A 13,309-nucleotide genomic window follows, 5' to 3' on the forward strand; every position below is an offset into this window, starting at 1 on the left:
TTACAATAATGAGTCCAACACCCTAATTTGAGGAAGGGCTAACTGATATTTCTAGCAGACCAAGCAACCACAAAGAGGTTCTTTTTTGTAAACCATTTCATTATAAGAAATTTTGAAGCCCACATTTTTTCCAGCATTTGATCAACTTTCACTCCCATCTCACTGAGAGATAAGCCCTCAAAAGGGATAGCTTCAAAGGCCTAGCATAATAACTTCCTTTGTACTGATAGAATACCAGTCAAATAATGAGGTTCATTGCTCTCTCTCTCTCTCTCTTGCTCTGTATGTCTGTCTGTCTGTCTTTCTCTCTCTCTCTCTTGCTCTGTCTGTCTTTCTCTCTCTCTAATGTATGTATTTATATCGTTGTCATCAGTCAGGATTACCTATGAGAAAGACCATGGGGTATCACACACAACAGCCCTTTTTCCAGAAATGAAGAAGAGGTGTACAGGGATCTATTGGGTTGCCCGGAAAGTTCGTGCCGATTTTTAAAGGAAAGAAAAAAGTCAATAAATACTTGCCGTTACATTGTTAATCAACCAAATACGAACCATTTTGTTGCACAATGAGTCTCCATCTTTCCTTTAACTTGAAAATACCCTCTTTCCAGAATCGAGGTGGTTTCATGGCAAATAAGTCGAAAGGTAAGCTACTATGAATCGGCAAGAACTTTCCGGACAACCTAATAGTAACCCCATCTCTTGTCTGACATTGCATCAATATGATGTACAGTATCAAACAATACTCTTTTACCTGTTTCAGTCCTTTTGACTGCAGCCATGCTGGAGCACCGCCTTTAGTCGAGCAAATCTACCCCAGGACTTATTCTTTGTAAGCCTACTACTTATTCTATCGGTCTCTATTGCCGAACCGCTAGGTGACAGGGACATAAACACACCAGCATCAGTTGTCAAGCGATGTTGGGGGGACAAACACAGACACACAAACACACACACACAAACATATATACATATACATATATACGACGGGCTTCTTTCAGTTTCCGTCTACCAAATCCACTCACAAGGCTTTGGTCGGCCTGAGGCTATAGTAGAAGACACTTGCCCAAGATGCCATGCAGTGGGACTGAACCCGGAACCATGTGGTTGGTAAGCAAGCTACATACCACACAGCCACTCCTGCGCCAATAGTTAAGAAAAAAGATTAAAGATATACAAGGTAAAAAAACTCATTTTCTGTTCTCAGGAAATACAAACCAATTTGGAATGGTGGAAAAGAAGACATCAAAACAAGACTGGCAAGACATTTTCTTTGATACAATAGCTGCAATTTTGCAATACCTTATTTATTTTCTCAATCACAGCTAAATGACAGCAGATTTTTACTTTCTTTAATTTGCTCTGTACATCTGCAAGCCAAAACATTGTTAGTTATAGATTTCTAATAGATCAATCACAGGTTCATAGGAGTTGCTTTATTCAAAGAAACTTTTCACTGAGCCGTATTTATCAAGTGGTGAGTGTTAGCAATTATATAAAAAAGAGAAAAAAAAAACAGCCCCACCCATGATATTATGAAGAAAACTTACATTAACAAGTTATAAAAACAAATAGTTGTGCTACAGCCTAACCCTAACCCACATTGGAAATATGTGTTGTGTTGGCACTCTGTCGCTTACAACGTTAAGGGTTCCAGTTGATCCGATCAACGGAACAGCCTGCTTGTGAAATTAACGTGCAAGTGGCTGAGCACTCCATAGACAAGTGTACCCTTAACGTAGTTCTCGGGGATATTCAGCGTGACACAGTGTGACAAGGCCGACCCATTGAATTACAGGCACAACAGAAACAGGAAGTAAGAGTGAGAGAAAGTTATGGTGGAAGAGTACAGCAGGGTTCGCCACCATCCCCTGCCGGAGCCTCGTGGAGCTTTAGGTGTTTTCGCTCAATAAACACTCACAATGCCCGGTCTGGGAGTCGAGACCGCGATCCTATGACTGCGAGTTTGCTGCCCTAACCACTGGGCCATTGCGCCTCCTCACATTGGAAATAACATGAATATAAAACTAATAATCACAATAATGAAGATGTATTTTTCAATACTGTCTAGATTAAGGGGCAGACCTAAACAAGCAAGCCCATGGTCAAAGGTGTTACAGTTATGTCCATTCTTCTCTTTATGAGAAACTGCATCTTAGTCAATATTATCCTTCCTTTTATAAGTTGGGGCATGGCTCAGTGGCTAGAGCATCGGGCTCACAATCATGAGGTAGTGAGTTCAATTCCCGGACTGTTGTGTTCTTGAACAAGACACTCTATTTCCCGTTGCTCCAGTTCACCCAGCTGCAAAAATCGGTTGTGATGTCACTGGTGCCAAGCTGTATCGGCCTTTGCCTTACCCTTGGATAACATTGGTGGCATGGAAAGAGGAGTCTGGTATGCATGGGCGACTGTTGGTCTTTCGTAAACAATCTTTCCCAGACCTGTGCCTTACAGGGTTACTTTCTAAGTGCAATCCTATGGTCATTCATGAGTGAAGGGGGTCACTATAATATGAATTAAGAGAAACTTGATTTTTATTCCTGCAAGGGAGAGCAAATGGGCAGAAAGGGTCATGTGGCTATGACACTGTCAACGTATGTGGTTACAACATTGGTGTAGACATAGAACAAGGCAATGATCTGGTCGAATTATTACTACATCAGACAAAATGCTTAGCAGCATTTCATCTGTCTTTATGTTCTGAGTTCAAATTCCGCCAAAGTCAACTTTTGCTTTTCATCCTTTGGAGTCGATAAAATAAGTATCAGTTAAACACCAGGGTCCATATAATTGACTTCCCCCTCCTCCTCCGAAAGTACTGGCCTTGTGCCAAAATTTGAAACCAATACAGGTGTAGATGCTGTTGTTTAACCCCTATGTCAGTTCTCATTGAACATATCTAAGATGATGACTGTTCCACTTGATTCCATCAACAGAACAGCCTGCTCATGAAATTAACATGCAAGTGGCTGAGCACTCCACAGACACGTGTACCCTTGATGTAGTTCTCGGGGAGATTCAGCATGACACGGGATATGACAAGGCTGGCCCTTTGAATTACCGGCACAAGTCATTTTTGTCAGCTGGGTGGACTGGAGCAACGTGAAGATAAAATGTCTTGTTAAAGGTCAAAACGTGCTGCTAGATATCGAACTCACGATCTTACCAGGCATTTTATTTATTTATTTATTTGTCAAATATAGTATATTTAAACCTTTGCCTGTCCTGTGTATAATATGTGATTCGCAGGATATATTTCCCAGAAATCCATATATTACACATAATACACATTCCTGGGTTTTTTCCAACAACCAGAGTAATCTGGGACTTATGAAAGGAAAGGTTTATATTACTCAGAACATATGACACAAGGGATAAGGTAGTAGAAAAAAAGGGTGTGTGGTAAGTAGCTTGCTTACCAACCACATGGTTCTGGGTTCAGTCCCACTGTGTGGCACCTTGGGCAAGTGTCTACTACTATAGCCTCGGTCCGACCAAAGCCTTGTGAGTGGATTTTGTAGACGGAAACTGAAAGAAGCCTGTCGTATATATGTATATATATATATATAAATATACACACACACACACACATATATATATATATATATATATATATATATATATATATATATATATATATGCATGTGTCTTTGTGTGTCTGTGTTTGTCCCCCCACTATCGCTTGACAACCGATGCTGGTGTGTTTACAACCTTGTAACTTAGTGGTTCGGCAAAAAGAGACCGATAGAATAAGTACTAGGCTTACAAAGAATAAGTCCTGGGGTCGATTTGCTCAACTAAAGGTGGTGCACCAGCATGGCCACAGTCAAATGACTGAAACAAGTAAAAGAGTAAAAGAGTATACAATATCATCATCATCATCATCATCTTCATTACAATATTTTGTGCCTGTTTTTCAAATACTGAAAAGAGATGGACAGGACTCGCAACATCTCACTGCTCATCACAGTCTAAAAGACTGCACTGGCAAGACATTTTCTCTGATACTAAAGTTGTGAGTTTGCAATACAAATACCCTGTTTTCTCAATCAAAGCTAAATCACAGCAAACTTTTACTTTTTTAATTCATTGCATGCATTTGTGAGTCATAGCGTTGTTAGCTATTGATTTCCACACACACAGCAACAGAGAGAAAAAAAAGTCAATTTTGTTGTGTGTATCAAGTTTTTGCTGCAGTTTCTTCCTGTCAACAAACACTTCATGACAAGGCCTGAGTGCATTTTATCATGTCACTTGTTGGCACTCCGTCGCTTACGACGTCAAGGGTTCCAGTTGATCCGATCAATGGAACAGCCTGCTCGTGAAATTAACGTGCAAGTGGCTGAGCACTCCACAGACACGTGTATCCTTAACATAGTTCTCGGGGATGTTCAGCGTGACACAGTGTAACAAGGCTGACCCTTTGAATTACAGGCATAACAGAAACAGGAAGTAAGAGTGAGAGAAAGTTGTGGTAAAAGAGTACAGCAGGGTTCGCCACCATCCCCCTGCCGCAGCCTCGTGGAGCTTTAGGTGTTTTCGCTCAATAAACACTCACAACGCCCGATCTGGGAATCAAAACAGCGATCCTATGACCGCGAGTCCGCTGCCCTAACCACTGGGCCATTGCGCCTCCTATCATGTCACTAGAGAGGATGCATACAGTAGGACTAAAGAGTCCTCTCCATTCTGTGTTATGTGTATTTGTTTAGCATTACTGTTCTCCTAGACTAGTTGCAAGCACAGTCCTCAGTCATTACTTCTTAACACGACAGTTTTTAGAGCAAGATACCCTGAGTGAGATTGACTGAAATGATGATGAACTATTACACACTTTCAAACACAGATGCATCTGAATAGTACTGTCAGAGAACAGGTTGGATATGCATGACTGTTTTATCATCATCATCAGCATCATCATTTGAGATCCATGTCCTCTGCTGGACAATTCCTGACATTGAGTAAAAGAAAATACAGGAGGATCAATTGTGATTTCATCCAATATATTCCCCTCTCAGATTCACACACTTATTGCAATAGTCCATCAGTTTTCCTAAGCTCTGTAAAAGAACTCAGAAGGTTGGGCATCCAACAAGGTCTTTCATGATACCCTTAAAACAAGGAATTTTACAGCAACCCCCCTACCTCGTATATCATCATCATCAATCAGAATTAGCTATGAAAAGGGTCATGGAGAACTATGCACAACAACCTTTTCTCCAGAAATGAAGAAGAGGGCTTCAGGGAGGTAGTAACCCCATCTCTTAGTAAGAAGGACTGCTATGCTACTGGATCTGTAGCATAGCAGTTTTATGGCTAGATGCCCTTCCTAATGCCAGCTGCATTACAGAAAGTACTGGGTGCTTTTTTTTCTTTTGTGCTACCAGCACTTAATAGTACATAATTGTTGTTGTTGTTGTTGGCACTCCATCGCTTACGACATCGAGGGTTCCAGTTGATCCGATCAACGGAACAGCCTGCTCGTGAAATTAACGCACAAGTGGCTGAGCACTCCACAGACACGTGTACCCTTAACGTAGTTCTCGGAGATATTCAGCGTGACACAGTGTGACAAAGCTGACCCTTTGAATTACAGGCACAACAGAAACAGGAAGTAAGAGTGAAAGACAGTTGTGGTGGAAGAGTACAGCAGGGTTCTCCACCATCCCCTGCCAGAGCCTCGTGGAGCTTTAGGTGTTTTCGCTCAATAAACACTCACAATGCCCGGTCTGGGAATCGAAACCGCGATCCTATAACCGCGAGTCCGCTGCCCTAACCACTGGGCCATTGCGCCTCCACATAATTATAAACTATTAAAACTAAAACACAACCAAGGTAAATAAAATTAAATATAACTTAAGAAAAATATTGGTAGGAAAAGACAAGAAAACCTCAAAGTTGCACCAACTTACCAGAATTCCGATTTGAAGAATCCGGATAAAATGAAGATTCTAATGGAGGCGATTTTTGGTCTTTAGATACAACAGAGTTGATATGGGCCTCTTGGAGTTCATGGTTCTGTTGCTTCAGCAGCTGGTTTTCCTTCTGAAAATTAAATTGGAAAAAATACAGATTTCTTACTTTGTCACAACCCTGCACACCTGTAGGGGAGGAGACGTACAGGTTTTAGAATTAATTTTGCAGTATGGCTGAGATAACTTATTTTGGGAACATCATTATCATTATCATTGTCATTTTAACATCCATTTTTCCATGTTTGCATGGGTTGGACGGAGTTTATTATGGCATATTTTCTATGACTAGATGCCCCTGCTGTCACCAACCCCCAACTGTTTCCAAGTAAAGCAATATTTCCCTCTTTGCATGGTATGACAGTGACACTAACAACTATCACGTGGTGATCAAGACAAAGAGACACAAAGACAGATACACAAACTGAAATATTTATATACATCTATACATACACACACACACACATATATATACAGATATATATATATCCCTCTCTCACTCTCTGGGAGAGAGGCACAAGCACATACACAGACATATACACATGCAACAGTAACTTCTGCCTACCAAATTCAATCACAAAGCTTCTGTTGGCGTCCATATATCTATATATATATATATATATATATATATATATATATAGACCGTTGACCAAACACCATTCAATTTCTTTTCTCCATGTTTTTCTCCTTGTTTTCTCCGTACTCTTTCTGTTGAAGAGCGTAGCTTGAAACGTTAAAGACTTTCTGTATTCCCGAGCGTCATACTAATACATCCTTTTGTTGTTTACACCACCTGTCCTCGTCTGTTGTTGTTTTTTTTTTCGTACATTCTCCCATATATATATATGTGTGTATATATATATATATATATATATATATATATATATATATATATATATATAAATAAATATATATAAATATATATATATTGACATATATACATACATACATATATATATATATATATATATATATATATATATATACACACACATATATACAAGGTCTGATCAATAAATATCTGGATTGTTGCCATAGTAACAAAGCTAAAGCACACACATTAAAGACACTTGGCAAAGATTGACCTTGAACTCTGCTGTGCATGTGCACCAAGTTTTAATGTTCTAGCTCAAGTTTGTCGGCCAAGTTTGTTCCAAAACTGCTTTCAGCTGACTAAAAAGACACACAGGTTTCAGTGGCACAAGATCTCCTTGATTGTGTCAAGAATGATAAAAACTTTTTGAAAACATTGCATAGGCCTCTGAGCGGGAATCGCCAAGCTTTTGGCAAAATTTGATGCAGATTCTCTGCTCAACTTTCTCTGTCATGGTTAATGCGACAATCACATGCTACACACCTTTCCAAGCATTGCTGTAAACAGCAGAAGTGAGCTAAAATGTTAAAACTTAGTGCGCATACATAGCAGTACTCAAGGTCAATCTGTGCCAAAGTGGCTTCACTCTGCGTACTTTAGCTTCATTACTATGGTAACAATCCGGATACTTATTGATCAGACCACACACACACACACACACACACACACACACACACAAATATAATAAATCTCTGAGCAAGGTATAAACAGTAGCAGCAAAGTGATTGTCACTCACTGATGACGGGTCAATACCCAGAAACCTGGGTCCGTGTGTATCACGTCAGGTTGAAGATGGGAAGGATGACTTCCCTTTGGAAATATTGATAGGACACAGAAAGTGTGTTAATAGCCAGCTGTAGAAAATCTGCAGCAACAGATTTCAATAGACTCATGCAAACATGGTAAAATGAATATTAAATGATGACAATTATCTCACACACACATATTTATAATCAAATTTGTGTATTTTATCAATCTTTATGAAGTGCAGGAGTGGTTGAGTGGCAAGAAGCTTGCTTCCAGTTTCGGTCCTACTGCATGGCACCTTGGGTAAGTGTCTTCTACTATAACCCTGGGCAGACCAAAGCCTTGTGAGTGGATTTGGTAGAAAGAAACTGAAAGAAGCAAGCTGGCAGAAACGTTAGCGCGCCAGGCGAAATGCTTAGCGGCATTTCGTCTGCCGCTATGTTCAGAGTTCAAATTCTGCCAAGGTCGACTTTGCCTTTCATCCTTTCGGGGTTGATTAAATAAGTACCAGTTATGCACTGGGGTTGATATAATCGACTTAATCCCTTTGTCTGTCCTTGTTTGTCCCCTCTGTGTGTAGCCCCTTGTGGGTAGTAAAGAAATAAGAAACTGAAAGAGGCCCATTGTGTGTGTATGTATATATCTACATTTGTGTGTCTTTGTGTCTGTGTTTGTCCCCCCATCACTTCTTGACAACCGATGTTGGTGTGTTTATGTCCCCAGTAACTTAGCAGTGACCAATAGCATAAGTACGAGACTTAAAAAAAAAGTTCTGGGGTTGATTCATTTGACTAAAAAATTCAAAGCGGTGCCCCAGCATGGCCGCAGTCTAATGACTGAAAGAAGTAAAAGATAAAAAAATATATATCTTGTTTACTATCAAAATGTCTCATCATACATTTAAGACGTGGTGAGTGGTAGCGATACTTCACCGTAAAATAGCATGCTCATGTAACAGAGATCAGGTCATCAATGTTCACAACAAAGGACAATAAGTGTATAATTGCAATGTAAGCAAATTTTATAAATATTTAAGAATGTCAAGGAATATCACAAAAATATCAATAAATATTTTAAAACATCAATAATTAGCACAGAAAAGTCAAATATTTTAACTGAAGCAAAACTAATATCAATGAAGTAAACAAAATTAATATCAATAAACATAGATTTTTTTTTTTTTTTTTTTTTTTTTTTTTACTTCTGTTTTACTATGCTTGCATGAGTTGGATAGAATTTCATTGAGGTGGATTTTCTAAAATCGGATTCCTTTTTGTTGCCAACCCTCAACTGTTTCTGAGTAAGATAATATTTTCTCATGACCAGACATGTTTTCATGGAAGATCGGGAAGGATACTGCTTGCATGACAGAGATATTCATTTACAGCTATCAGGTGATGTCAAGGCACACACACATGTACGACAAGCTTGTTTCAGTTTCAGTCAATGAAACCCACTCAGAAGGATTTGGCCAACCTGGAGCTACAGCAGAAAATACTTGCCCAAGGAACCTAAGTGTTGTACAGATCGGAATGAACCCAGAACCATGAGTTTAAGAAGCAAAGTTCTTACCCTACAGCCACATATTATATTTAAATGACTAATAATAATAATACCTGATAGGCCACGTGGCTTAGTGGTTAGAGTACTTGGCTTATGATCGTAAGTTCATGAGTTCGTTACCCAGCAGCATGTTGTGTCCTTGGGCAAGTTACTTTATTTCACATTGCTCCAGTCCACTCAGCTGGCAAAAATGGAGCTACAGCAGAAAATACTTGCCCAAGGATCTTCGGTGCCATACAGTGGAATTAAACCCAGAACCATGTGGTTAGGAAACAAACTTCTTACCACACAGCTACATGTGCACCTTACTATATTTAAATGACTAGTAATTATGATACCTGTGAAGAAACACAACTCAATGGATAGGGTATTCAGCTCTCGATCACAAAGTAATGAGTTCAATACTCAGCAGCACATTGTGTCCTTGGGCAAGACACTTTATTTCATGTTGCTCCAGTCCACTCAGCTGGCAAAAAAGAGTAGCATTTCAAAGAGCCAGCCTGGTCACAATGTGCCATACTGAATTTCCCTGAGAATGTTAAAGGTACAGGTATCAGTGGAGTGCTCAGGTATTTGCACATTAATATCACTAGCAGCTTGTTCCAATGATTGGATCGACTGGAATACACATTGTTGAAGTTGAGAAAGTACCAGTTCTAATAATGATACCACATATTGTTGTTGCCACTCCGTCGCTTACGACGTCGAGGATTCCAGTTGATCCGATCAATGGAACAGCCTGCTCGTGAAATTAACGTGCAAGTGGCTGAGAACTCCACAGACATGTATACCGTTAACGTAGTTCTCGGAGATATTCAGCGTGACACAGAGTGTGACAAGGCTGACCCTTTGAATTACAGGCACAACAGAAACAGGAAGTAAGAGTGAGAGAAAGTTGTGGTGAAAGAGTACAGCAGGGCTCGCCACCATCCCCTGCCGGAGCCTCGTGGAGCTGTGAGAAAAAGTTGTGGTGAAAGAGTACAGCAGGGTTCGCCACCATCCCCTGCCGGAGCCTCGTGGAGCTTTTAGGTGTTTTCGCTCAATAAACACTCACAACGCCCGGTTTGGGAATCGAAACAAGGATCCTATGACCGCGAGTCCGTTGCCCTAACCACTGGGCCATTGCGCCTCCACAATGATACCACAATACTGTGGCTTTAGTTTTGACAGCTTGGACACAAGAGTTTCCTGTATAATAAACACAAATATGACAGTGTGTCATGTATGCAATATAGTGAATCGAAGAACTTGATCAACTGGGATTATCTATGTGATAAGTAGATAAAAAAAAAAAACAGCAACCAAGGGAGATAACTACAATAATCTTAGATGATAGAAATTTGGGGCTAAATTAAAAGATATTACTGTTGCCCATTATATGACAGGTCACTTTGGAAGTATACTTTTGGCACCATATGGAATATCAGGAAATATGGCAGACACACAATAATTATGACTTGTCTTTTATCGAATTTTCGGTGCTTATACAAAATAATGAAATGAATACTAATTTTCAAAAGAAAAATATGCATTTCTCTGTGATTTAGCTCCTCTTCTGCTCCTCTGTTTGTGATTTATTTTTCTCGCTATGTCTGTGTGTGTCTGTGTGTGTGTGTGTGTGTGTGAGTGTAGGTCTGAATGCATGTGTGTGTGTGTGTTTGTGTGTGTGTGTGTGTGTGCGTGTGTTTGTGAGTGGGTGTGTGTGTGGCTGTAGCAGTCCTTTACTCATTGCCTGCAACCAAGCCTAGTATATGCACTCATCCTGCAGCTCTTATGTTAACTCCCTCAATATTTCTTTCTCTCTCTCTCCACCCCCTCTCTATACAATGTAAAGCAACATTTTGTCCTTCATCATGATGATCATCAGTTAACATCCGTTTTTCTATGCTGGCGTGGGTTGGACAGTGCAGCAGGATCTGACAAGCTGTAGGACTGTGCCAAGCTCCTGTGTCATCTTTGGCATGTTTTCAACACTTGGATAATCCTACTAATGCCAACCAGCTTACAGTGTGTAGTTGGTGCTTGGCACTAGTGAGGTCATTAAGTTACAATGGCTATTAATAATTAGGAATGCCTCATAAAGGTTACTAATTTCTATCATTGGTACAAGGCCAGAAATTCAGCAACAGTCAATTATATCAATGTTAGTACATGACCGATGTTTTATAACATAACTGATTTCAGTAGGATTTGAACACAGACCATTCAGATCATCATCAGCATCAACATCATCACCATTTAACATCCCATTTTTCAAACTGGCATATGTTAGACAGTTTAACTAGGAGCTTGTGAGCCAGAGGACTGTGCCAAGCTTTAGTGTCTGCTGCAGCCTAGTTTCTATGGCTGGATAATCTTCTTAATGCCAACCACTTTACAGAATCGCTGAGTGCTTTTTATGTGGCAACAGGGTCAGCATGTAATTATACTGCAAGGCATTTTTCCCAGTACCCTATAACATCACTGCCAATCCACTTCCTTCTGCTGAAGTGTTTTTAATACTGAAACATGTCCATAGAAGAGAATATGACCAAAGACTGCGTGTACTCCATCCCATGCAGCTGTGCTTGCTTACTTGCTTGCTTAAGGCAGTCCATCTTGACAGATGACGACGTCGTCTTTGATCCTTAGGGGTTGTCTCGATAGTGTTGGCAGGCCCTCTCATGGCTGAAAAGGCCAATTCTGGAGTCACATGTCTGATTACACTGAGAGCAGTGAAGAGGGTTCCAACAAAGATGAGCTCATCTAGGATTTTGTTGACGTTCCTTGAGCTGTCTCTGCTTTTCTTCGCGAAGTCTAGTCCACTCATCCTCAAAATGCTGCATAACAGTTTTGACCATACCCTTCCAGGTAGTATGGTCTGTAACCAGTGTTTCAAGTTCACCAGAGGGGATGTTTCAGAGCTTCAGGGATTTTTGAGATGATCTTTATATCGCTTCTTTGGACCTCTGTGTAGTCGGTTACCCTCTGCTAACTCCCCAAAAGGGACAATCTTGGGTATACAGTTTTCCGGCATCCGATAGCATGTCCCACCCAGTGCAGTTGACGTCCGAGGATCATGCATTCCATGCTGGTCAATTTCGCTCGTCTAAGGATCATCGTATGTGGGATTTTGTCCTTACAGGTCAGATGAAGAATGCACTGGAGACATAGGATATGAAAGGATTCAAGGAGTTTAACATGATGACGATAAAGTGTCCAGGTTTCTGAGTAGTCTCTGTCCATTAGCATTCATTTTCCCTGTGTCATGAGGTCAGAGGATCCCTTACCAGGCGGTATTGTCACACCCAACACGGGAGTTGAAGTTACCCATGAGTACGGACTTGTCTGATTGGGAGATGTTTCAAAACGCAATACGCAGAGAATCATAGAAGGAGTCTTTTATCTCTTCATCAGAGTTGAGAATTGGTCCATAAACACTGAGAATTGTCAGAAAACGTTTATTCGAAAATGAGATTTTGATTGTCATCAGGCGCTTACTGCTACAGGAGGGTACTCCAGGAATTTTCTGCAATAGGCTGTTCTTGATTGCGAAACAAAACCCATGCAAACAGGGCATCCCAGAGGGATGTCCTTTCCAGAAAAAGGTGTATCCACCAGCTTCTTCAGTGAGGGAACCCTCATCAGAGAAACGAGTCTCACTGAGTGCAGCAATGTTGACGTTGTAGCACTTGAGTTCAGTGGCTACAACAGCAGTGTGTCGTGGGGGGGGGGAGTCGAATGTCCAGCTCATCATGTAAAACGGCATAAAGGAGGGTGTGAACATTCCAACATGCAAGGCTGAGGTTTGAGGGTCTTTCTTTCTTTTTCAATTTTGATGCTTGGTTTTGACCGCATGTTTGGGGACGACTCACTGGGAGCGGTTACCCAGTCGAGCAAGTGAGGACGAGCTTTTTCTGAGCCACATTTTCTAGGCCCTTCCCCATGTGGGGCAGGCAGTGCTATCCCCGAAAAGGGTTGCCTGGACGCACAAGCAGGACCGAGGTGGCTGTTCATCCACGGGTCCATCCAACAACAACCATTTTACTCATGCCGCCTACGTGCAAGACTCCAACTAGAGGCTTCCAACTACATCTTAGTCTGCCCCCGTCGCCAGATGATCCTATTGTTGCAGGACTTGCAGAAAGGGTGAAAGTGAATGAAGGATGAAA

The 13,309-nt window shown here is 40.8% G+C and overlaps 1 protein-coding gene across 5 annotated transcripts in view; it reads right to left on the reverse strand.

Annotated features, from left to right (window-relative positions):
* The window catches only part of LOC106869305 (thyroid receptor-interacting protein 11), a 212,144-nt gene that overhangs the window by 178,183 nt on the left and 20,652 nt on the right, over positions 1-13,309 (reverse strand). For all 5 annotated transcript variants that reach the window (XM_089359614.1, XM_089359612.1, XM_089359613.1 and 2 more), the window contains one exon: positions 5,915-6,047. In XM_089359614.1, the coding sequence (XP_089215740.1) occupies positions 5,915-6,047 (133 nt within the window). The remainder of the gene's footprint in view (positions 1-5,914; positions 6,048-13,309) is intronic.

This window comes from Octopus bimaculoides, chromosome 11 (assembly GCF_046866305.1).
Source record: "Octopus bimaculoides isolate indiv1 chromosome 11, ASM4686630v1, whole genome shotgun sequence".
NCBI lineage: Eukaryota > Metazoa > Mollusca > Cephalopoda > Octopoda > Octopodidae > Octopus > Octopus bimaculoides.